Genomic DNA, 22,763 nt, shown 5'->3' with positions numbered 1-22,763 from the left:
TGTCTTGTCTCATCGCTGCAACTCCCGTACGGACTCAGGAGAAGCGAAGGTCAAGAGCCGTGCGTCCTCTGAAACACAACCCAACCAAGCCGCACTGCTTCTTGACACAACGCACATCCAACCCGGAAGCCAACCGCATCAATGTGTCGGAGGAAACACCGTACACCTGGCGACCTGGTTAGCGCGCACTGCGCCCGGCCCGCCACGCCACAGGAGTCACTAGTGCGCGATGAGACAAGGATATCCCTGCCGGCCAAACCCTCTCTAACCCGGACAACGCTAGGCCACTACGGAGGCCATCAACAGATTTTATATCTAGTCGACTCGGGGATTTGAACCAGGGGCCTTTCGGGTTACTGGCCCAATGCTCTTAACCACTAGGCTTCCTGTATTTTAGATAACAGTGTTTATTAACTACAGTGCCCTCAGAAAGTATTCACACCCCTTGACCTTTTCCACATTTTGTTGTTACAGCCTGAATTAAAAATGATTATTTAAAAAAAAAAAAAGAATTCAAAGTGGAATTATGTTTTTCAAAATTTTTACTAATTAATAAAAAATGTAAAGCTGAGATGTCTTGAGTCAATAAGTATTCAACCCCTTTGTTTATGGCAAGCCTTACGTTAAGGAGTAACAATGTGCATAGCAAGTCACATAATAAGTTGCATGGACTCACTCTGTGTGCAATAATAGTGTTTAACATGATTTTTGAATGACTACCTCATCTCTGTACCCCACACATACAATAATCTGTAAAGTCGATCAGTCGAGTAGTGAATTTTAAATACAGATTTAACCACAAAGACCAGGGAGGTTTGCATCCTGTTTGCAACAAGGCACTAAAGTAATACTGCAAAAAATGTGATAAAGCATTTCACTTTTTTGTCCTTAATATGAAGTGTTATGTTTGGGGCAAATCCAATACAACACATTACTGAGTACCACTCTCTATATGGAGCTAAGCACAGGCAAAATCCTAGAGGAAAACCTGGTTCAGTCTGCTTTCCACCAGACACTGGGAGATGAATTCACCTTTCAGCAGGACAATAACTTAAAACACAAGGACAAATCTACACTGGAGTGACTTACCAAGAAGATAGTGAATGTTCCTGAGTGGTCAAGTTACAGTTTTGACTTAAATCTGCTTGAAAATCTATAGTAAGACCTGAAAATTGTTGTCTAGCAATGATCAACAACCAATATGACAGAGCATGAAGAAATTTCTAAATAATAATGGGCAAATATTGTACAATCCAGGTGTGCAAAGTTCTTAGAAACTTACCCAGAAAGGTTCACGACTGTAATCACTGCCTAAGGTGATTCCAACTTTTGTAAATTAGATATTTTTGTATTTCTTTTTCAATAAATTTGCAAACATTTCTAAAAACATGTTTTCACTTTGTGATTATGGGGTTTTGTGTTTTTTTGAATCCATTTTGGATTCCGGCTGTAACACAACAACATGTGGAATAAGTCAAGGAGTATAAATACTTTCTGAAGGCCCTGTAAAGATCCTCTTTCCACCCACTACTTTGTTGTCATCAGACTAATGGTCATGTTTTATTTGCATTGTCTGTACAGTACTTGTGTGTGCAATTTTTCATAGTCGTTTCCTGTGTTTGTTGCAGACGGAGTTGGACCTAGAGAAAGGCCTGGAGATGAGGAAGTGGGTTCTGTCTGGGATCCTAGCCAGCGAGGAGACCTACCTCAGCCACCTGGAGGCACTGCTACTGGTGAGAGGCTGGAACACACACACAGGACTTTCCATGAATGCTCTATGTATCACATACATGTACACACACAGTACAAACTCTCTCTCTCTCTCTCTCTCTCTCTCTCTCTCTCTCTCACCCGTTCTCTCAGCCTATGAAGCCTCTGAAGGCAGCAGCCACCACGTCCCAGCCCGTGCTGACCATCCCCCAGATCGAGACCATCTTCTTCAAAGTGCCCGAGCTTTACGAGGTCCACAAGGAGTTCTACGACGGCCTGCTCCCCCGGGTGCAGCAGTGGAGCCACCACCAGCGCGTGGGGGACCTCTTCCAGAAACAGGTGAGGTCATAAGACAGATCCCTGGGGTGTTCCCCTGCCCTGCCCTGTGTCTGTGTCTGTGGGAGCCTGGAGCCTGACTCAGGATGACAGAGGACTCCCTCCCTGGACCTGGCTGCATGGCAACATGACATCATGAGCCTCATTCAGAATAACACAGGACCCTTATGCATTATACAGTCTGCCTGTGGTCCTGTGTGGCTCTGTGTCATAGCTCACAGCAGCATCCGTACTCTGAATGGAAGAAATGTTAAATCAAATCACATTGATCAACCTCATGGGACAGATGGAATAGCCTCTCTCCTCCTGACCTGAGAGCTTCTGCCACGGAGGCCAGAGCCAAACCTGTACTGACTGGGCCCATTTAATCATGTTCACAACGGGTCAATTAACCCTGAATTAACCACTTGTTTATCCCCCTAATGCTCATGCAGTCACAGCAGAAGTAGAGCCTGAGTCTAGCCTATCATGAGTGCTGTGTGTACGAGGACAGTGCACATGAAGAAGTAGAATGTCACAATGCTGTCTTTTCTACCCAGGGAGCTCTGAGACTAATGTTACACTGTGTGCTCTATGTCTCTAAGAAGCAGCCTATAAATAGTGCTATACACTGAGCGTTAGGGGACTTTTCTCTCTCTCTTCCCTCCAATTATCTTCACAAAGCCCGCTCTCCCCGGAGGCCTGAACAATGACTATTTCATTTGTCTGTTATACTGTCAGGGCGGCACACGCCGGAATCCTTTTCCGCATTTATTTATTCATTGTTCGTTTTTCTACTCCATCTCTCTTGTCTGTGTCTGCTATGTGATAAGCAGTGGCATCAACGGCTGCGTTTTGCGTCTCCCAGCAGACAAGCGTTGAAAGAGGAGCAGTATGGATTCAAAGGTTGTAGGCTACAGTAGAGGAGCAGTCCGTTAGTTCCTCTCTCTATCTCTTTTTCGTTCTGCCTTTCTCTATCAATTTCTTTATCTCCCTCATACCAAAATACATCTTTCCCCCAATTCCTCTCGCCAGACATCAGGGGAAGAAGATGCCAACACCGCAGGAAAACTCTCCTTACATGACAGCCATTTAGGGTGGAGGAGGGGAGCAAGAGAGTATGAGAAGAGAGGAGAGGAGGGAGGAGGGTGGGTGAGGGGAGAGGATGGAGGATGAGAGGAGAGGAGAGGAGAGGAGAGTGGGTGAGGGGAGAGGATGGAGGAGAGAGGAGGAGAAGAGAGGAGAGGAGGGAGGAGAGTGGGTGAGGGGAGAGGATGGAGGAGAGAGGAGGAGAAGAGAGGAGAGGGAGGGAGGAGGGAGGAGAGAGGGTGATAAGAGAAGAGAGGAGGGAGGAGAGTGGGTGAGGGGAGAGGATGGAGGAGAGTGGGTGAGGGGAAAGGAGGGAGGAGAGTGGGTGAGGGGAGAGGAGGGAGGAGAGTGGGTGAGGGGAGAGGATGGAGGAGAGTGGGTGAGGGGAGAGGATGGAGGATAGTGGGTGAGGGGAGAGGAGGAGGAGAGTGGGTGAGGGGAGAGGATGGAGGAGAGTGGGTGAGGGGAGAGGATGGAGGAGAGTGGGTGAGGGGAGAGGATGGAGGAGAGTGGGTGAGGGGAGAGGATGGAGGAGAGTGGGTGAGGGGAGAGGAGGGAGGAGATTGGGTGAGGGGAGAGGATGGAGGAGAGTGGGTGGGGGAAAGGAGGGAGGAGAGTGGGTGAGGGGAGAGGAGGGAGGAGAGTGGGTGAGGGGAGAGGGAGGAGAGAGGGTGAGGGGAGAGGATGGAGGAGAGTGGGTGAGGGGAGAGGAGGGAGGAGAGTGGGTGAGGGGAGAGGATGGAGGTGAGTGGGTGAGGGGAGGGAGGGAGGAGAGTGGGTGAGGGGAGAGGATGGAGGAGAGGGGAGAGGAGGGAGGAGAGTGGGTGAGGGGAGAGGATGGAGGAGAGTGGGTGAGGGGAGAGGATGAGGGAGAGTGGGTGAGGGGAGCAGCTAGCAGATTTAGGCTGAGTCTCTCTGATAGAGCTGTCTCCCCCTGTCTGTGAAGTCTCTGTAACAGACAGGCAGCCGGAGGAAAAGTAACAGCTCATCACTACCAGAAAGAAGAAACTGAAAAAAGGTTAATGACAGGTTATGAGAGCGGGTGTCAAGAGGAGAATTCTCACACTCCTTTAAAGCCCCAACATGGGGCTAAATAATACACTGTACTGTTTCCCCCTAATGGTACAGTCCTCTCTGCTGTTTCTTATACAGGTCTATGAATACACCATGGAGACGTTTCTTTATCTAGGATAGGTGCATATGAATGGGGAATTTCAAGAGTAATACTGTAGCATCTTTACACACAAAATATACAATATGTACACCGACATACAGTGTTATGAGTCCATTCTTGTGCTGTTGATGACACCGTCCTCCCAGTCTGTGCTAAATAAGAAAAGCATCCCAACCATGCGGTTACACTCATCATCTTACGTCACCATACAGCCAGCCAGCAACTGTGTGTGTCGAACGGCTCCAACTGCTCCATGTCTGCAGCGCTATTACCGCCATTCCGGCTCCTCCCCGCCCATAGTGGGATTGTCACGCTCTGAATTCCTGTCCACTCTGGTGCAGATTTATTCTGGCCCGAGGCAGGACTCAGACGCAGTGGGGATAGGATTGCTTGGTGGAGGAAAATTGCTTACCGCTTCAACTTCTAGCAGCTCCTGGAAAAACGTGGGTTTCTTTCGACTGTGGGACAAAATCGATTGTCTCAGCGTGACACCAGGGGACAGGAAATACTGTAAAGGTCAGGGGTCACACCAGGATGATAATGTGTGGAAATGGGATGAGCTCATAGGTGATGCTAGAAAGTAAAGAGAGGAGAAGGTTTTTAGGAACAGGTTCTGGCAGCCGCTGGCAGCCTGCTGTCTGTCATCTACGTACAATGACCTGGAGATATTCATGAGCAGGTGCAGGTGGACCAGTGCGAAGGTGAAGTAGAGAAGCATATTGTGTCCTGAACACTGTGTTCTTGTAGACTATTCTTCAGGGGCACACTAAGCTACCTTGGTGCTGTGTGTGTAGCTGTGTGTGTGTGTGTGTTCGTACGTGTGTTGGTGTGTGCGTGTGTATGTGTAAAACATTTTTGCGTTTGCCTCAGTTGCCCCCTCTCTCGTCATTACACACTCTACCCCCCTCTTCATCCATTGCTGTCTGGCTTGTATTCAGGAGGATGGATTGGGCAGTTGAGCGCTAAGGAGATGGATAGTGTTACTGACGGGCAGAGTTTCAAGGAGTTAGGACGGCTGAATGAGATTTTCAAATGTGTTTTTACAGCAACTGTTACCCAGGACACTCATTACTCACCCCAGCGTAGGCCTCCACTCCGCCGCTACCATGGCAACAGCCGTAGGCCGGGACTGCGCCACGGAAACGCTGGTGTTTCCTGTGGCGATGATGACATTGCCCCGTCTGTCGAACTGTGTCCCAAACACTTAGTTTTTTTTCTCCACTCATTATGGTGAACTCTGTTGTTGGGTTGTAGCTGTCATTTCTCATGTTGTGATTATGCCAACATGTCCTTCTTTCCCCCAAAACAGAAATGCAAACAGAAGGCCTGTTTTGGTAAATATGGGCTATGAAAAGTGGTGACTGTGTTTTAATGTGGCTTTTGTATTTTGTCCTCTCTCGCACCCTCCCCGTCCATTCGACAGGCCAGCCAGCTGGGAGTTTACCGGGCCTTTGTGGACAACTACGAGGTTGCTGTGGAGACGGCTGAGAAGTGCTGTCAGGCCAACACGCAGTTCGCTGAAATCTCTGAGGTAATGGGAACTGGCACAGAGGTAGATGGAGTGGTATGGGAGGGAGGTATGGGAGGTGAGGGAAGGAGGGAGGGAGAAGAAGAGACAGGGAGGTATGGGAGGAGTGGGGACAGGGAGGTAAGGGAAGGAGGGAGGGAGTGAGGAGAGGAGACAGGGAGGTGAGGGAGTGAGGGGGGAGAGGAGACAGGGAGGTATGGGAGGTGAGGGAAGGAGGGAGGGAGAAGAAGAGACAGGGAGGTATGGGAGGAGTGGGGACAGGGAGGTGAGGGAAGGAGGGAGGAAGGGAGGGAGGGAGGAGAGGAGACAGGGAGGTGAGGGAGTGAGGGGGAGAGGAGACAGGGAGGTATGGGAGGTGAGGGAGGGAGGGGACAGGGAGGTGAGGGGGAGAGGAGACAGGGAGGTATGGGAGGTGGGGGAAGGAGGGAGGGAGAAGAAGAGACGGAGAGGTATGGGAGGAGTGGGGACAGTGAGGTGAGGGAGGGGAGGAGACAGGGAGGTATGGGAGGAGTGGGGACAGGGAGGTGAGGGAAGAAGCGGAAGGGAGGGAGGAGAGGAGAGGAGACAGGGAGGTATGGGAGGTGAGGGAGGGAGGGGACAGGGAGGTGAGGGAGTGAGGGGGAGAGGAGACAGGGAGGTATGGGAGGTGAGGGAAGGAGGGAGGGAGAAGAAGAGACAGGGAGGTATGGGAGGAGTGGGGACAGGGAGGTGAGGGAAGGAGGGAGGGAGGGAGGAGAGGAGAGGAGACAGGGAGGTATGGGAGGTGAGGGAGGGAGGGAGGGAGGGGACAGGGAGGTGAGGGGGAGAGGAGACAGGGAGGTATGGGAGGTGAGGGAAGGAGGGAGGGAGAAGAAGAGACAGAGAGGTATGGGAGGGAAGGAGACAGGGAGGTATGGGAGGAGAGGGGACGGGGAGGTATGGGAGGAGAGGGGACAGGGAGGTGAGGGAAGGAGGGAGGGAGGGAGGGAGGAGAGGAGACAGGGAGGTATGGGAGGTGAGGGAGGGAGGGAGGGGACAGGGAGGTGAGGGAGGAGGGGAGAGGAGACAGGGAGGTATGGGAGGTGAGGGAAGGAGGGAGGGAGAAGAAGAGACGGAGAGGTATGGGAGGGAAGGAGACAGGGAGGTATGGGAGGAGAGGGGACGGGGAGGTATGGGAGGAGAGGGGACGGGGAGGTATGGGAGGAGAGGGGACAGGTATGTATGGGAGGAGAGGGGACAGGGAGGTATGGGAGGAGAGGGGACAGGGAGGTATGGGAGGAGTGGGGACAGGGAGGTATGGGAGGAGAGGGGACAGGGATGTATGGGAGGAGAGGGGACAGGGATGTATGGGAGGAGAGGGGACAGGGAGGTATGGGAGGAGAGGGGACAGGGAGGTATGGGAGGAGAGGGGACAGGGAGGTATGGGAGGAGAGGGGACAGTGAGGTGAGGGAGGAAGGGTGGGAGGGAGGAGGGAGGTATGGGAGGAGAGGGGACAGGGAGGTGAGGGAGGAGTGGGGACAGGGAGGTGAAGGAGGGAGGGAGGGAGGGAGGGAGAGGGGAGGGAGGGAGGAGGGAGGAGGAGGGGGGACAGGGAGGTGAGGTAGGGAGGGAGTGAGGAGAGGGGACAGGGAGGTGAGGGAGGGAGGAGAGGAGACAGTGAGGTATTGGAGGAGAGGGGACAGGGAGGTGAGGGAGGGAGGGAGGTATGGGAGGAGAGGACAGGGAGGTGAGGGAGGGAGGAGAGGAGACAGTGAGGTATGGGAGGAGAGGTGACAGAGAGGTGAGGGAGGGAGGGAGGTATGGGAGGAGAGGACAGGGGAGGTGAGGGAGGGAGGAGAGGAGACAGTGAGGTATGGGAGGAGAGGTGACAGAGAGGTGAGGGAGGGGGAGAGGAGACAGTGAGGTATGGGAGGAGAGGAGACAGTGAGGTATGGGAGGAGAGGGGACAGAGAGGTGAGGGAGGGAGGAGAGGAGACAGTGAGGTATGGGAGGAGAGGGGACAGAGAGGTGAGGGAGGAGAGGGGACAGTGAGGTATGGGAGGAGAGGGGACAGAGAGGTGAGGGAGGAGAGGGGACAGTGAGGTATGGGAGGAGAGGGGACAGAGAGGTGAGGGAGGGAAGAGAGGAGACAGTGAGGTATGGGAGGAGAGGTGACAGAGAGGTGAGGGAGGGGGGAGAGGAGACAGTGAGGTATGGGAGGAGAGGAGACAGTGAGGTATGGGAGGAGAGGGGACAGAGAGGTGAGGGAGGGAAGAGAGGAGACAGTGAGGTATGGGAGGAGAGGGGACAGAGAGGTGAGGGAGGAGAGGGGACAGTGAGGTATGGGAGGAGAGGGGACAGAGAGGTGAGGGAGGAGAGGGGACAGTGAGGTATGGGAGGAGAGGGGACAGAGAGGTGAGGGAGGGAAGAGAGGAGACAGTGAGGTATGGGAGGAGAGGGGACAGTGAGGTATGGGAGGGAAGAGAGGAGACAGTGAGGTATGGGAGGACAGGGAGGTGAGGGAGGGCAGAGAGGAGACAGTGAGGTATGGGAGGACAGGGGACAGGGAGGTAAGGGAGGGAAGAGAGGAGACAGTGAGGTATGGGAGGACAGGGGACAGGGAGGTGAGGGAGGGAAGAGAGGAGACAGTGAAGTATGGGAGGACAGGGGACAGGGAGGTGAGGGAGGGAGGGAAGAGAGGAGACAGTGAGGTATGGGAGGACAGGGAGGTGAGGGAGGGAAGAGAGGAGACAGTGAGGTATGGGAGGACAGGGGACAGGGAGGTAAGGGAGGGAAGAGAGGAGACAGTGAGGTATGGGAGGACAGGGAGGTGAGGGAGGGAAGAGAGGAGACAGTGAGGTATGGGAGGACAGGGAGGTGAGGGAGGGAAGAGAGGAGCCAGTGAGGTATGGGAGGACAGGGGACAGAGAGGTGAGGGAGGGAAGAGAGGAGACAGTGAGGTATGGGAGGACAGGGGACAGGGAGGTGAGGGAGGGAAGAGAGGAGACAGTGAGGTATGGGAGGACAGGGGACAGGGAGGTAAGGGAGGGAAGAGAGGAGACAGTGAGGTATGGGAGGACAGGGGACAGGGAGGTGAGGGAGGGAAGAGAGGAGACAGTGAGGTATGGGAGGACAGGGGACAGGGAGGTGAGGGAGGGAAGAGGGGAGACAGTGAGGTATGGGAGGACAGGGAGGTGAGGGAGGGAAGAGAGGAGACAGTGAGGTATGGGAGGACAGGGGACAGGGAGGTAAGGGAGGGAAGAGAGGAGACAGTGAGGTATGGGAGGACAGGGAGGTGAGGGAGGGAAGAGAGGAGACAGTGAGGTATGGGAGGACAGGGGACAGAGAGGTGAGGGAGGGAAGAGAGGAGACAGTGAGGTATGGGAGGACAGGGGACAGGGAGGTGAGGGAGGGAAGAGAGGAGACAGTGAGGTATGGGAGGACAGGGGACAGGGAGGTGAGGGAGGGAAGAGAGGAGACAGTGAGGTATGGGAGGATAGGGAGGATAGGGAGGTGAGGGAGGGAAGAGAGGAGACAGTGAGGTATGGGAGGACAGGGGACAGGGAGGTGAGGGAGGGAAGAGAGGAGACAGTGAGGTATGGGAGGACAGGGAGGTGAGGGAGGGAAGAGAGGAGACAGTGAGGTATGGGAGGACAGGGGACATGGAGGTGAGAGAAGGAGGAAGGGAGCGAGTGGGGGAGGTATGGAAGCAAGGAGGTATTGACTACTGGTCTGGATAGGTTTTGTCCTTTCATCTTGACTATGGGGGCTAGGGGGTACACCTCTTTTTTTGGAAATGGGGTGATGGGATATGGGTGGGAAGGAAGAAACATCCCTCCACTAACAGTATATGAACACACTCAGCCTCCCACATCCTCAAAGTGACAGCTTGAAAATAAATGTTTCTCTTCAAGCTCTCTCCTCCTGAGGAAAGTAGCTCTTTCTCCAGCTCTTAGGAAGCGGCTTTGTGGCCCAGCCCCAGGTCACTCTGCCACGCTGCGTAGAGAGACAGACAGAGAGGATGGTTGGAGACTGTGAAAGTGGGCCATTAAGCACACAGGGAAAATCGTTGGGAGAACATTTCACATCTACTCGTGTAAAGAGGACAGTGGGGTATCAAACTCAACAGCTTTATTCTATTTGTTTTACCCACAAACCCCTTCACCGCCACCACCCACACAATTTCACAACCATTGCCCTCAGGGGTGTCATGAACCCATTATTTTAGAGGGGGCATGAAGTACGTGTGGATGGATAGATGGATGGATGGTGGAGAATTTAGCATTTTTCAAACACCTGAAACAGCATTTTCCTGCAGTCTAGAGCCATAATCATTATGCCTAATTCTATTTTTTTTTCTCCATAGGTTATCTAAGCATACCACATTACCTGTTCAATTGTCATTTTGATGGATGATGCAAATTGATTCTTGAAGAACTTTTAAGCCTTAGGAGTTTAGTACAACTGCGACCCTAAATATGCTTCTCTGCATCTCTGCTAAAACCTGCGTAAAAGATTGAAAGGAATGTGAGTCTTATTCAGTACATTTAGTAATTGCTTACTTTTCTAAAATCTAGCAACCTTGCCAGTAGGCATGTCAGCTAAGATAGTTAGATAAGTTACTCTAACCTGAAATGGCTTGGTAGCTAGTTGGGAGATTGGGAACCTATCTAGCTGGCTCGCTAAAGCCAACTTCATACAATATCTACGTGGCTAGTACTACATAGAAACAACAAAACATTTACATTTGATTTATTAATCAAGAAGGAATCTGTATGCTACATAGCTTGATACAATTTATAGATATACCTCCTGTGAGTCCTTCCCATCACCGGCAGTTAAAATCAAATCAAATCTGAGGGGGCCTGTGTCATTCTGCCCCCTATGGGCATGACGCCTCTGATTGCCATTAGAACACACTTGAATTGTATTATTATTATACTGTTTTGCCTGCCTGCCTGTGTGTCTGCGATCTGTGTGTTCTGCAGTGATGTGGAACCAATGCAGAGGGAGGTGGTGGGTAATATTTTCTTGGGTTTCTGGTTGAGTCCCCGGCGGCCAGTGTTAGAAACCCTGGAGTATGGAAGTGCACTCAATCTTACCTATGTGCAGATGAACCATGACAGGCTAATATATTAATTTAACCACAAAACAGAGCTTTACAGTAGCCTGAAGGGCCCAGCCATGCTAGTGGAAGAACGTCTCTCTCAGACAGGAAGTGTAATTGCCTGAACAGAGAAGCATAATGCCAAGGCAAGGAGAAACAGTTTAGACGATGATGTACGAAGCTGGGGTTACACGTGGTGAAACGCCTCATTGCCTATCAGGCTACAGGTGTGAATGTGTTAAATAATCCAATTTCAATTTCACTACGATCTCTTGACTAGCAGTTTTTTCAAGGGCTTATTTTGGACAGATATTTTGGACTAAAGTCTGTATGTAAAGTCTGTTTGTAAAGTCTGTATGTAAAGTCTGTATGTAGTCACGACCGCTGGTACGTAAAATCTTGTGCCAAAGCCACCGGTGAACATTAACGGGATACTTCGGGATGTTGGCGGCAGGAAGCCTAGTGGTTAGAGCGTTGGGCCAGTAACCGAAAGGTTGCTAAATGGAATCCCCGAGCTGACAAGGTCAAAATCTGTCCTTCCGCCCCTGAACAAGGCAGTTAACCCACTGTTCTTAGCCGTCATTGTAAAATAAGAATTTGTTCTTAACTGACTTGCTAGCAGATTATATGGACTTCCAGTTATTGCGCTAGTTAGCAATAGCGCTAGCATTAGTTACCAACTTCCTTCAAACTGCACACAAATAAACAACTTTTTCATCCAGGAGTTCATCTGACTCTGGGGAAGTAGATAACATGGCCTCATTTCCAACATCCTGAAGTGTCCCTTTAAGATGGTGACTGGATTTAAGGCAGAGAATCAATCATTTAGTGTTTTTAATGGGATATGTAATGATGCATGTCTCTCTGCAATCTGAATGTGGCTGTGTAAAAAATGCTGACGATGGCTTATTGGGTGCAGGATAGGTTGAATTAGGAGTTAGGCTGAGGAGAGTGTGTCTGTCTCATTACTGCTGGGCCCTTGCATCCCAAATGGCACCCTATTCCATTTATAGTGTACTACTTTTGACCAAGACCCGCAGGGTTCTGATCAGAAGTAGTGCACTACTATATATAGGGAATACTGTGCCATTTGGGACAGACTATAAGACATGAAGCACTACATCAAGCCAAGGGGCCAGGCTGTTATTATCATTTGCCAGCACCATATTGGTTGTATGTTGATCAGCATCAAGTTTTCCTCTGTGTAATGTTGCCCACTGTCCCGACAGAACCTCAAGGTGAGGAGCACCAAGGACTTGAAGGATCAGTCAGCCAAGAACTCTCTGGAGAGTAAGTAGCCAACAGTATAACTGAACATTTACATTCTGTCTAAAATGGCACCCTATATAGTCCTATACTTCTGACTACTCTGGTCAAAAGTAGTGCACTATATAGGGAATAGGCTACTATTTGGGATTCAGACTAAATCACTGCCACAGAAAAATAGACTGGCTCATTTTTAGTGACAGCACTTATTTGACTAGTGTCATGTCATAGTGCTCTGACCCAGTTGGAGGGGCTGTGTTGTAGCTCATGCTGATGTCTCTCCTTTCTCTCCCACAGCTCTCCTGTACAAACCAGTGGACAGAGTTACTCGTAGCACCCTGGTACTGCATGTGAGTATAAGGCAGCCCCCAAACACACAGCTTGCTTTTTGTTTATTCTCCTGCTATTTTGGTAACTCTGTGAACCTCACACCTCAGGATGTTTAAACTCTGTCTCTGTAACACACGGTAACCGTGTGTCTGTGGGTGTGCCTGTAGGACCTGCTGAAGCACACGCCCTCCAGCCACCCAGACCACCCCCTGCTCCAGGACGCACTCCGCATCTCCCAGAACTTCCTGTCTAGCATCAACGAGGAGACCACGCCCAGACGCCAGTCCATGACTGTCAAGAAGGGAGAGGTGAGGAGCAATGCTGATCAGGGATAGTTTGGGCTTTTTCGGTAATAAACAAATACGATTCCATGGACAGTGGGCACCTGATCCTTGATCAGCACTCTAATTCTGAGATGCTTTATGAATATGGATCCAGAGCTCTGCTGTATTTTTGTGTTGTTGGATGTTCTTAATCAATAGACTGTTGCAGAACTTTATCTGATTTGGCTTTGGGCCATAGGGTAGAAGTGGGACCGTTATATAATTCTAGGTCTATGCTGAGGGTATGGTATTACGTCATTGATCAGTAACTCAACACTGGTAGATTGACCTTGCCCTGCCCTGACAACGACCCGGTAGTCGATCTAATACGGTGTCAAACTCAATCTATGCCCAAATATGGTAATAATACAGAATCCCCTGCGCATGCCTATTAGGAAGCCTACTGTTTGCTCTCTGTGCTGGATCTCCATCCCTCCAACCCCACATCTTCCCCCTAGAGGCTGCCGACCCGGGTGGGAGTGGTACAACCCCACATCTTCCCCCTAGAGGCTGCCGACCCGGGTGGGAGTGGTACAACCCCACATCTTCCCCCTAGAGGCTGCCGACCCGGGTGGGAGTGGTACAACCCCACATCTTCCCCCTAGAGGCTGCCGACCCGGGTGGGAGTGGTACAACCCCACATCTTCCCCCTAGAGACTGCCGACCCGGGTGGGAGTGGTACAACCCCACATCTTCCCCCTAGAGGCTGCCCACCCGGTGGGAGTGGTACAACCCCACATCTTCCCCTAGAGGCTGCCCACCCGGTTGGGAGTGGTACAACCCCACATCTTCCCCCTAGAGACTGCCGACCCGGGTGGGAGTGGTACAACCCCACATCTTCCCCCTAGAGGCTGCCGACCCAGGTGGGAGTGGTACATTAATGGATGTCAGTTTATTGACAGCTGGCGTGACATGTAATGCCCCATAACGAGCCCCGTCTCTCTGACTGGGAGAGTTCATATTAAATATTCATGATGAGGCTCCTCTCTCTGAACATGGGGGGGGTCATTACTGCACCCCATCATCACCCCTCTTACCCGCCCCCTACCCCCATATCCCCATTTGCAACTCTGTCTGCCCAGACCACACTGATCATCAAATATTGATAATGGATACATGAAACGAGTGCATGGAAATCAATGGCCTCATTATATTGTGCATTAGCTAGTGTGTGAGAATATTCCTGGGGTGTGTGTGTGCTTTACCCTACTATGTTACATATACACAAATATAGGATGCATGCCAAATGGCACCCTGCTCCCTTTAAATTGCACTACTTTTGACCAAGGCCCATAGGGTAGTGGGCTATATAGGGAATATGTTGCCATTTGGGATGCAGAAACAGTCGACTTGGGATATCTCCAGTCTTACAGGAACGCCCGGTCATTATCGTTCCCCGGTGACACGATGCTACTTCAGCCTTTAGTCCACAATCATCGGCTACTCCGGAGAATGCTTAAGTGACAAGACCTCCAGTGCATCGGTCCCACAAACAGTGAAAGCTGTCGAGGACTAAGTCAAAATAGCAGTGATCCTGTTGTTAGCTCTGTTTCAGACCGGATCAGAGGTTAATCAGAGCTAGTAGTGGGGTTGTGGTCAGGGAGAAGGGTTGTGATGACAGGAAGAAGGGTTGATATGACAGGGAAAATGGTTGTGATGATAGGGAGAAGGGTTGCGATGATAGGGAGATGGGTTCATATGACAGGGAAAATGGTTGCGATGATAGGGAGATGGGTTGCGATGATAGGGAGATGGGTTGGGATGACAGGGAGAAGGGTTGTGATGATAGGGAGAAGGGTTGGGATGACAGGGAGAAGGGTTGTGATGATAGGGAAAATGGTTGCGATGACAGGGAGAAGGGTTGCGATGATAGGGAGAAGGGTTGTGATGATAGGGAGAAGGGTTGCGATGACAGGGAGAAGGGTTGCGATGATAGGGAGATGGGTTGCGATGACAGGGAGAAGGGTTGTGATGATAGGGAGAAGGGTTGCGATGATAGGGAAAATGGTTGTGATGATAGGGAGATGGGTTGCGATGATAGGGAAAATGGTTGTAATGACAGGGAGAAGGGTTGCGATGATAGGGAGAAGGGTTGTGATGATAGGGAGAAGGGTTGCGATGATAGGGAGAAGGGTTGTGATGATAGGGAGAAGGGTTGCGATGATAGGGAAAATGGTTGCGATGATAGGGAGAAGGGTTGTGATGATAGGGAGAAGGGTTGTGATGATAGGGAGAAGGGTTGTGATGACAGGGAGAAGGGTTGTGATGATAGGGAGAAGGGTTGTGATGATAGGGAGAAGGGTTGCGATGATAGGGAGAAGGGTTGTGATGATAGGGAGATGGGTTGCGATGATAGGGAGATGGGTTGTGATGACAGGGAGAAGGGTTGTGATGATAGGGAGAAGGGTTGTGATGATAGGGAGAAGGGTTGTGATGATAGGGAAAATGGTTGTGATGACAGGGAGAAGGGTTGCGATGATAGGGAGAAGGGTTGTGATGATAGGGAAAATGGTTGTGATGACAGGGAGAAGGGTTGCGATGATAGGGAAAATGGTTGCGATGATAGGGAGAAGGGTTGTGATGATAGGGAAAATGGTTGTGATGACAGGGAGAAGGGTTGCGATGATAGGGAGAAGGGTTGTGATGATAGGGAGAAGGGTTGCGATGATAGGGAAAATGGTTGTGATGATAGGGAGAAGGGTTGCGATGATAGGGAAAATGGTTGTGATGATAGGGAGATGGGTTGCGATGATAGGGAAAATGGTTGTGATGACAGGGAGAAGGGTTGCGATGACAGGGAGAAGGGTTGCGATGATAGGGAAAATGGTTGTGATGATAGGGAGATGGGTTGCGATGATAGGGAAAATGGTTGTGATGACAGGGAGAAGGGTTGCGATGATAGGGAGAAGGGTTGTGATGATAGGGAAAATGGTTGTGATGACAGGGAGAAGGGTTGCGATGATAGGGAAAATGGTTGTGATGATAGGGAGAAGGGTTGCGATGACAGGGAGAAGGGCTGTGATGACAGGGAGAAGGGTTGTGATGATAGGGAAAATGGTTGTGATGACAGGGAGAAGGGTTGCGATGATAGGGAGAAGGGTTGGGATGATAGGGAGATGGGTTGTGATGATAGGGAGATGGGTTGTGATGATAGGGAGATGGGTTGTGATGAGAGGGAGAAGGGTTGTGATGACAGGGAGAAGGGTTGTGATGATAGGGAGAAGGGTTGCGATGATAGGGAGAAGGGTTGCGATGAGAGGGAGAAGGGCTGTGATGACAGGGAGAAGGGTTGTGATGATAGGGAGAAGGGTTGTGATGATAGGGAGAAGGGTTGTGATGATAGGGAGAAGGGTTGCGATGACAGGGAGAAGGGCTGTGATGACAGGGAGAAGGGTTGTGATGATAGGGAGATGGGTTGCGATGATAGGTAGAAGGGTTGTGATGATAGGGAGATGGGTTGTGATGATAGGGAGATGGGTTGTGATGACAGGGAGAAGGGGCTTGCGATGATAGGGAGATGGGTTGCGATGATAGGGAAAATGGTTGTGATGACAGGGAGAAGGGTTGCGATGATAGGGAGAAGGGTTGCGATGAGAGGGAGAAGGGCTGTGATGATAGGAGAAGGGTTGTGATGATAGGGAGAAGGGTTGTGATGATAGGGAGAAGGGTTGCGATGACAGGGAGAAGGGCTGTGATGACAGGGAGAAGGGTTGTGATGATAGGGAGATGGGTTGGGGTAGAAGGGTTGTGATGATAGGGAGATGGGTTGTGATGATAGGGAGATGGGTTGTGATGACAGGGAGAAGGGTTGCGATGATAGGGAGTTGGGTTGCGATGATAGGGTGAAGGGTTGCGATGAGAGGGAGAAGGGCTGTGATGACAGGGAGAAGGGTTGTGATGATAGGGAGAAGGGTTGAGATGATAGGGAGAAGGGTTGTGATGATAGGGAGAAGGGTTGCGATGACAGGGAGAAGGGCTGTGATGACAGGGAGAAGGGTTGTGATGATAGGGAGATGGGTTGCGATGATAGGTAGAAGGGTTGTGATGATAGGGAGATGGGTTGTGATGATAGGGAGATGGGTTGTGATGACAGGGAGAAGGGTTGCGATGATAGGGAGATGGGTTGCGATGATAGGGAAAATGGTTGTGATGACAGGGAGAAGGGTTGCGATGATAGGGAGAAGGGTTGCGATGAGAGGGAGAAGGGCTGTGATGATAGGGAGAAGGGTTGTGATGATAGGGAGAAGGGTTGTGATGATAGGGAGAAGGGTTGCGATGACAGGGAGAAGGGCTGTGATGACAGGGAGAAGGGTTGTGATGATAGGGAGATGGGTTGCGATGATAGGTAGAAGGGTTGTGATGACAGGGAGAAGGGTTGTGATGATAGGGAGATGGGTTGCGATGATAGGTAGAAGGGTTGTGATGATAGGGAGATGGGTTGTGATGATAGGGAGATGGGTTGTGATGACAGGGAGAAGGGTTGCGATGATAGGGAGATGGGTTGCGATGATAGGGAAAATGGTTGTGATGACAGGGAGAAGGGTTGCGATGATAGGGAGAAGGGTTGCGATGAGAGGGAGAAGGGCTGTGATGATAGGGAGAAGGGTTGTGATGATAGGGAGAAGGGTTGTGATGATAGGGAGAAGGGTTGCGATGACAGGGAGAAGGGCTGTGATGACAGGGAGAAGGGTTGTGATGATAGGGAGATGGGTTGCGATGATAGGTAGAAGGGTTGTGATGATAGGGAGATGGGTTGTGATGATAGGGAGATGGGTTGTGATGACAGGGAGAAGGGTTGCGATGATAGGGAGTTGGGTTGCGATGATAGGGAAAATGGTTGTGATGACAGGGAGAAGGGTTGTGATGAGAGGGAGAAGGGTTGTGATGACAGGGAGATGGGTTGTGATGATAGGGAGAAGGGTTGCGATGATAGGGAGAAGGGTTGGGATGATAGGGAGATGGGTTGTGACGATAGGGAGAAGGGTTGCGATGACAGGGAGAAGGGTTGTGATGATAGGGAGAAGGGTTGCGATGATAGGGAAAATGGTTGTGATGACAGGGAGAAGGGTTGTGATGAGAGGGAGAAGGGTTGTGATGACAGGGAGAAGGGTTGTGATGATAGGGAGAAGGGTTGCGATGATAGGGAGAAGGATTGTGATGACAGGGAGAAGGGTTGTGATGATAGGGAGAAGGGTTGTGATGATAGGGAGAAGGATTGTGATGACAGGGAGAAGGGCTGTGATGATAGGGAGAAGGGCTGTGATGACAGGGAGAAGGGTTGCGATGATAGGGAGATGGGTTGTGATGATAGGGAGATGGGTTGCGATGATAGGGAGAATGGTTGTGGTCAGGGAGAAGGGTTGTGGTCAGGGAGAAGGGTTGTGGTCAGGGAGAAGGGTTGTGGTCAGGGAGAAGGATTGTGATGACAGGGAGAAGGGTTGTGGTCAGGGAGAAGGGTTGTGGTCAGGGAGAAGGGTTGTGGTCAGGGAGAAGGGTTGTGGTCAGGGAGAAGGGTTGTGGTGACAGGGAGAAGGGTTGTGGTCAGGGAGAAGGGTTGTGGTGACAGGGAGAAGGGTTGTGGTCAGGGAGAAGGGTTGTGGTGACAGGGGCAGAGGTTACTGATCTGGAGCAGGGATAGACAGGAGCTGAGGTTTGGGTAGAGGTATCAGAATCAGAATCGTTCAGCACAATTCACACATGAATACATAAAACAAATATAAAACGCAGCAAGAAACGAACAAGTCAGACATTTACAGTACCACCACTTGCCCATAGAGGGAAGCTTCATACAGTTGTTTATTATAGTGATTATCCCAGTGATGAAACTCCTCCCGAAGCGCACAGCGCGACATTTCATTGTCCGTTATCTCCGACCTGATGGGAGGACATCAAAGCGGTGGTGAAGAGGGTGGTCTGGGCTTTGGACTAGATTGCGCTTTCATTAAGAAGTGAGAGTTTGTTTTAGAGCTGTTTTCAATCAGATCCTCTTTAGCCAACATCCTCATTGTGGTTGTTTTGGCGGTGTCAGAGGTGGAACTGCGTTAGAGCTGTCAAATCCACAAGCGGCTCCTGGTATTCTACCTAAAGCGGATATTGCCATTGGCTGCACAGAGTTGCATTAAGAGAAATCCCATGCAGCCTTGTTTACAAGTTGGAACACTGGAATGTGAGCAGCATTATTTCTATATCGCCTACACTTTCTTCTTCTGAACTTCTAACGCGAGTGGGACAGGTGTGGCTTCGTGACAATGATCAGGAGTAGCTGCTCACCGATTGGACAGCTCCAACGCAGTAGCACCTCAGACACCACCAAAACATCAGCTATGAGGGTGTCGGCTATCGCCGGTTAGCGCTTGATCTGATTGAATCTAGGCCTTGGAGTGGGGAGACTAATGAGTTTTGATGCCATGTTTGGGATTGTTAACAGTTTGTTCCAGTGTGAAACTGTCAGCATGTTATGATAACAGATGCTGCCCTAGATGAGTAGTGGTTTGATGATGCTCCGGTATAGTGTAGAATGAGGGGACCATTTCAACAGCGTACATATGAGACTGTCAGCGTGTGTTTAGTGGAGGTGTGCAGGAGGAGCGCAGCACAAGTGGCCCCCAGGGGCCTTGGCCAGCCATATTGTGGTTGTAGAAGGTTGGGGCCGAACAGAAGATGCCTAATTAAAATGCTAATTAGCCTGGCTGCATCTGAAGTCTCTCTGTCTCTGTCTCTCTCAATTAAATTTGATTTATTGTCATGACGTAACAATGTACATATTGCCAAAGCTTACTTTGTCAACGGGACAACAGTAACAACAATAACCAAGGGTCAAAAACCATACATTGAACAATAACAATAAACATACAGTAGAGGACATGTGCAGGTTGATTGGTCTGTCAGACACTGTCCCTCATCTTGTGGCAGGCAGTAATGTAGTGTGCTACCAACCCACAGCTCTCTGTGTCCTTCCCCAACAGGACGGGTTGCCTATCCTCATCAGAGAGGTCTTTGAAACCTTGCATAAGGGTTTCACATTTGGATAAATGACACTCTAATTGTTTAATATTTTTTACATTTTGTCATATTCTTTCTCTCTTTCTGTCTCTCTCTCTGTCTCTCTCTCTCTCTTCTTTCTCTATCTGTCTCTGTGTCTCTTTCTCTCAGTCTCTCTTTTGTCTCTCTTTCTGTCTCTCTCTCTTTCTGTCTCTCTATCTCTCTTTCTGTCTCTCTATCTCTCCCTCTTCTCTGTCTCTCCCTCTTCTGTCTCTCCCTCTTTCTCTTCTCTGTCTCTCCCTCTTCTCTGTCTCTCTCCCTCTTCTCTGTCTCTCTCTTCTCTGTCTCTCTCTTCTCTGTCTCTCCCTCTTCTCTGTCTCTCTCTCTTCTCTGTCTCTCCCTCTTCTCTGTCTCTCCCTCTTCTCTGTCTCTCCCTCTTATCTGTCTCTCTCTCTTCTCTGTCTCTCCCTCTTCTCTGTCTCTCCCTCTTCTCTGTCTCTCCCTCTTCTCTGTCTCTCTCTCTTCTCTGTCTCTCTCTCTTCTCTGTCTCTCCCTCTTCTCTGTCTCTCTCTCTTCTCTGTCTCTCTCTTCTCTGTCTCTCCCTCTTCTCTGTCTCTCCCTCTTCTCTGTCTCTCACTCTTCTCTGTCTCTCACTCTTCTCTGTCTCTCCCTCTTTTATTTTTATGTCTCTCCCTCTTCTCTGTCTCTCTCTGTCTCTCTTCTCTGTCTCTTCTCTGTCTCTCTCCCTCTTCTCTGTCTCTCTCTCTTCTCTGTCCTGTCTCTCTCGTCTCTGTCTCTCCCTCTTCTCTGTCTCTCTCTCTTCTCTGTCTCTCCCACTTCTCTGTCTCTCTCTCTTCTCTGTCTCTCCCTCTTCTCTGTCTCTCCCTCTTCTCTCTCTCCCTCTTATCTGTCTCTCCCTCTTCTCTGTCTCTCTCTCTTCTCTGTCTCTCACTCTTCTCTGTCTCTCACTCTTCTCTGTCTCTCACTCTTCTCTGTCTCTCCCTCTTTTATTTTTATGTCTCTCCCTCTTCTCTGTCTCTCTCTGTCTCTCTTCTCTATCTCTCTCCCTCTTCTCTGTCTCTCTCTCTTCTCTGTCTCTCTCTTCTCTGTCTCTCCCTCTTCTCTGTCTCTCTCTCTTCTCTGTCTCTCCCACTTCTCTGTCTCTCCCTCTTCTCTGTCTCTCCCTCTTCTCTGTCTCTCCCTCTTATCGGTCTCTCTCTCTTCTCTGTCTCTCCCTCTTCTCTGTCTCTCTCTCTTCTCTGTCTCTCTCTCTTCTCTGTCTCTCCCTCTTTGTCTCTCCCTCTTATCTGTCTCTCCCTCTTCTCTGTCTCTCCCTCTTCTCTGTCTCTCTCTCTTCTCTGTCTCTCTCTTCTCTCTCTCTCTCTTCTCTGTCTCTCCCTCTTCTCTGTCTCTCCCTCTTCTCTGTCTCTCTCTCTTCTCTGTCTCTCTCTCTTCTCTGTCTCTCCCTCTTCTCTGTCTCTCCCTCTTCTCTGTCTCTCCCTCTTCTCTGTCTCTCCCTCTTATCTGTCTCTCTCTCTTCTCTGTCTCTCCCTCTTCTCTGTCTCTCTCTCTTCTCTGTCAGTCTCTCTTCTCTGTCTCTCTCTCTTCTCTGTCTCTCCCTCTTCTCTGTCTCTCTCTCTTCTCTGTCTCTCTCTTCTCTGTCTCTCCCTCTTCTCTGTCTCTCCCTCTTCTCTGTCTCTCTCTCTTCTCTGTCTCTCCTCTTCTCTGTCTCTCTCTCTTCTCTGTCTCTCTCTTCTCTGTCTCTCCCTCTTCTCTGTCTCTCCCTCTTCTCTGTCTCTCTCTCTCTTCTCTCTCTCTCTCTTCTCTGTCTCTCCCTCTTCTCTGTCTCTCTCTCTTCTCTGTCTCTCTCTTCTCTGTCTCTCCCTCTTTTCTGTCTCTCCCTCTTCTCTGTCTCTCCCTCTTCTCTGTCTCTCACTCTCCTCTGTCTCTCCCTCTTCTCTGTCTCTCCCTCTTCTCTGTCTCTCTCTTCTCTGTCTCTCCCTCTTCTCTGTCTCTCCCTCTTCTCTGTCTCCCCCTCTTCTCTCTCTCTCTCTCTCCCTCTTCTCTGTCTCTCCCTCTTCTCTGTCTCTCCCTCTTCTCTGTCTCTCCCTCTCCCCTATCTCTCACTCTTCTCTCTCTCCCTCTTCTCTGTCTCTCCCTCTTCTCTGTCTCTCTCTCTTCTCTGTCTCTCACTCTTCTCTGTCTCTCACTCTTCTCTGTCTCTCACTCTTCTCTGTCTCTCCCTCTTTTATTTTTATGTCTCTCCCTCTTCTCTGTCTCTCTCTCTCTCTTCTCTGTCTCTTCTCTGTCTCTCTCCCTCTTCTCTGTCTCTCTCTCTTCTCTGTCTCTCTTCTCTGTCTCTCCCTCTTCTCTGTCTCTCTCTCTTCTCTGTCTCTCCCTCTTCTCTGTCTCTCCCTCTTCTCTGTCTCTCCCTCTTATCTGTCTCTGTCTCTCTCTGTCTCTCTCTTCTCTGTCTCTCCCTCTTCTCTGTCTCTCCCTCTTCTCTGTCTCTCCCTCTCTCGGTCTCTCTCTCTTCTGTCTCTCCCTCTCTGTCTCTCTCTTCTCTGTCTCTCTCTCTGTCTCTCCCTCTTATCTGTCTCTCCTCTTATCTGTCTCTCCCTCTTCTCTGTCTCTCCCTCTTCTCTGTCTCTCCCTCTTATCTGTCTCACTCTCTTCTGTCTCTCCCTCTTCTCTGTCTCTCTCTCTTCTCTGTCTCTCCCTCTCTTCTGTCTCTCCTCTCTTATCTGTCTCTCCCTCTTCTCTGTCTCTCCCTCTTATCTGTCTCTCCCTCTTCTCTGTCTCTCTCTCTCTCTCTCTCTCTCTCTCTCTCTTCTCTGTCTCTCTCTTCTCCTCTCTTCTCTGTCTCTCCCTCTTCTCTGTCTCTCCCTCTTCTCTGTCTCTCCCTCTGTCTCTGTCTCCTCTTCTCTGTCTCTCTCTGTCTCTGTCTCTCTCTTTCTCTGTCTCTCCCTCTTTCTCTGTCT

General features: G+C 50.4%; 1 protein-coding gene across 1 annotated transcript in view; it reads left to right on the top strand.

Moving 5' to 3' along the window:
- The window catches only part of bcr (BCR activator of RhoGEF and GTPase), a 197,454-nt gene that overhangs the window by 135,159 nt on the left and 39,532 nt on the right, over nt 1-22,763 (top strand). The window contains exons 3-8 of the mRNA XM_065017443.1: nt 1,629-1,733; nt 1,864-2,049; nt 5,712-5,819; nt 12,112-12,172; nt 12,446-12,498; nt 12,646-12,786. Coding sequence (XP_064873515.1) covers nt 1,629-1,733; nt 1,864-2,049; nt 5,712-5,819; nt 12,112-12,172; nt 12,446-12,498; nt 12,646-12,786 — 654 coding nt within the window. The remainder of the gene's footprint in view (nt 1-1,628; nt 1,734-1,863; nt 2,050-5,711; nt 5,820-12,111; nt 12,173-12,445; nt 12,499-12,645; nt 12,787-22,763) is intronic.

The sequence above is a fragment of the Oncorhynchus nerka genome, linkage group LG4 (genome assembly GCF_034236695.1).
Source record: "Oncorhynchus nerka isolate Pitt River linkage group LG4, Oner_Uvic_2.0, whole genome shotgun sequence".
NCBI lineage: Eukaryota > Metazoa > Chordata > Actinopteri > Salmoniformes > Salmonidae > Oncorhynchus > Oncorhynchus nerka.
Note: the sequence above shows the minus strand (reverse complement) of the source record. Positions and strands in the feature narration are given on the sequence as shown.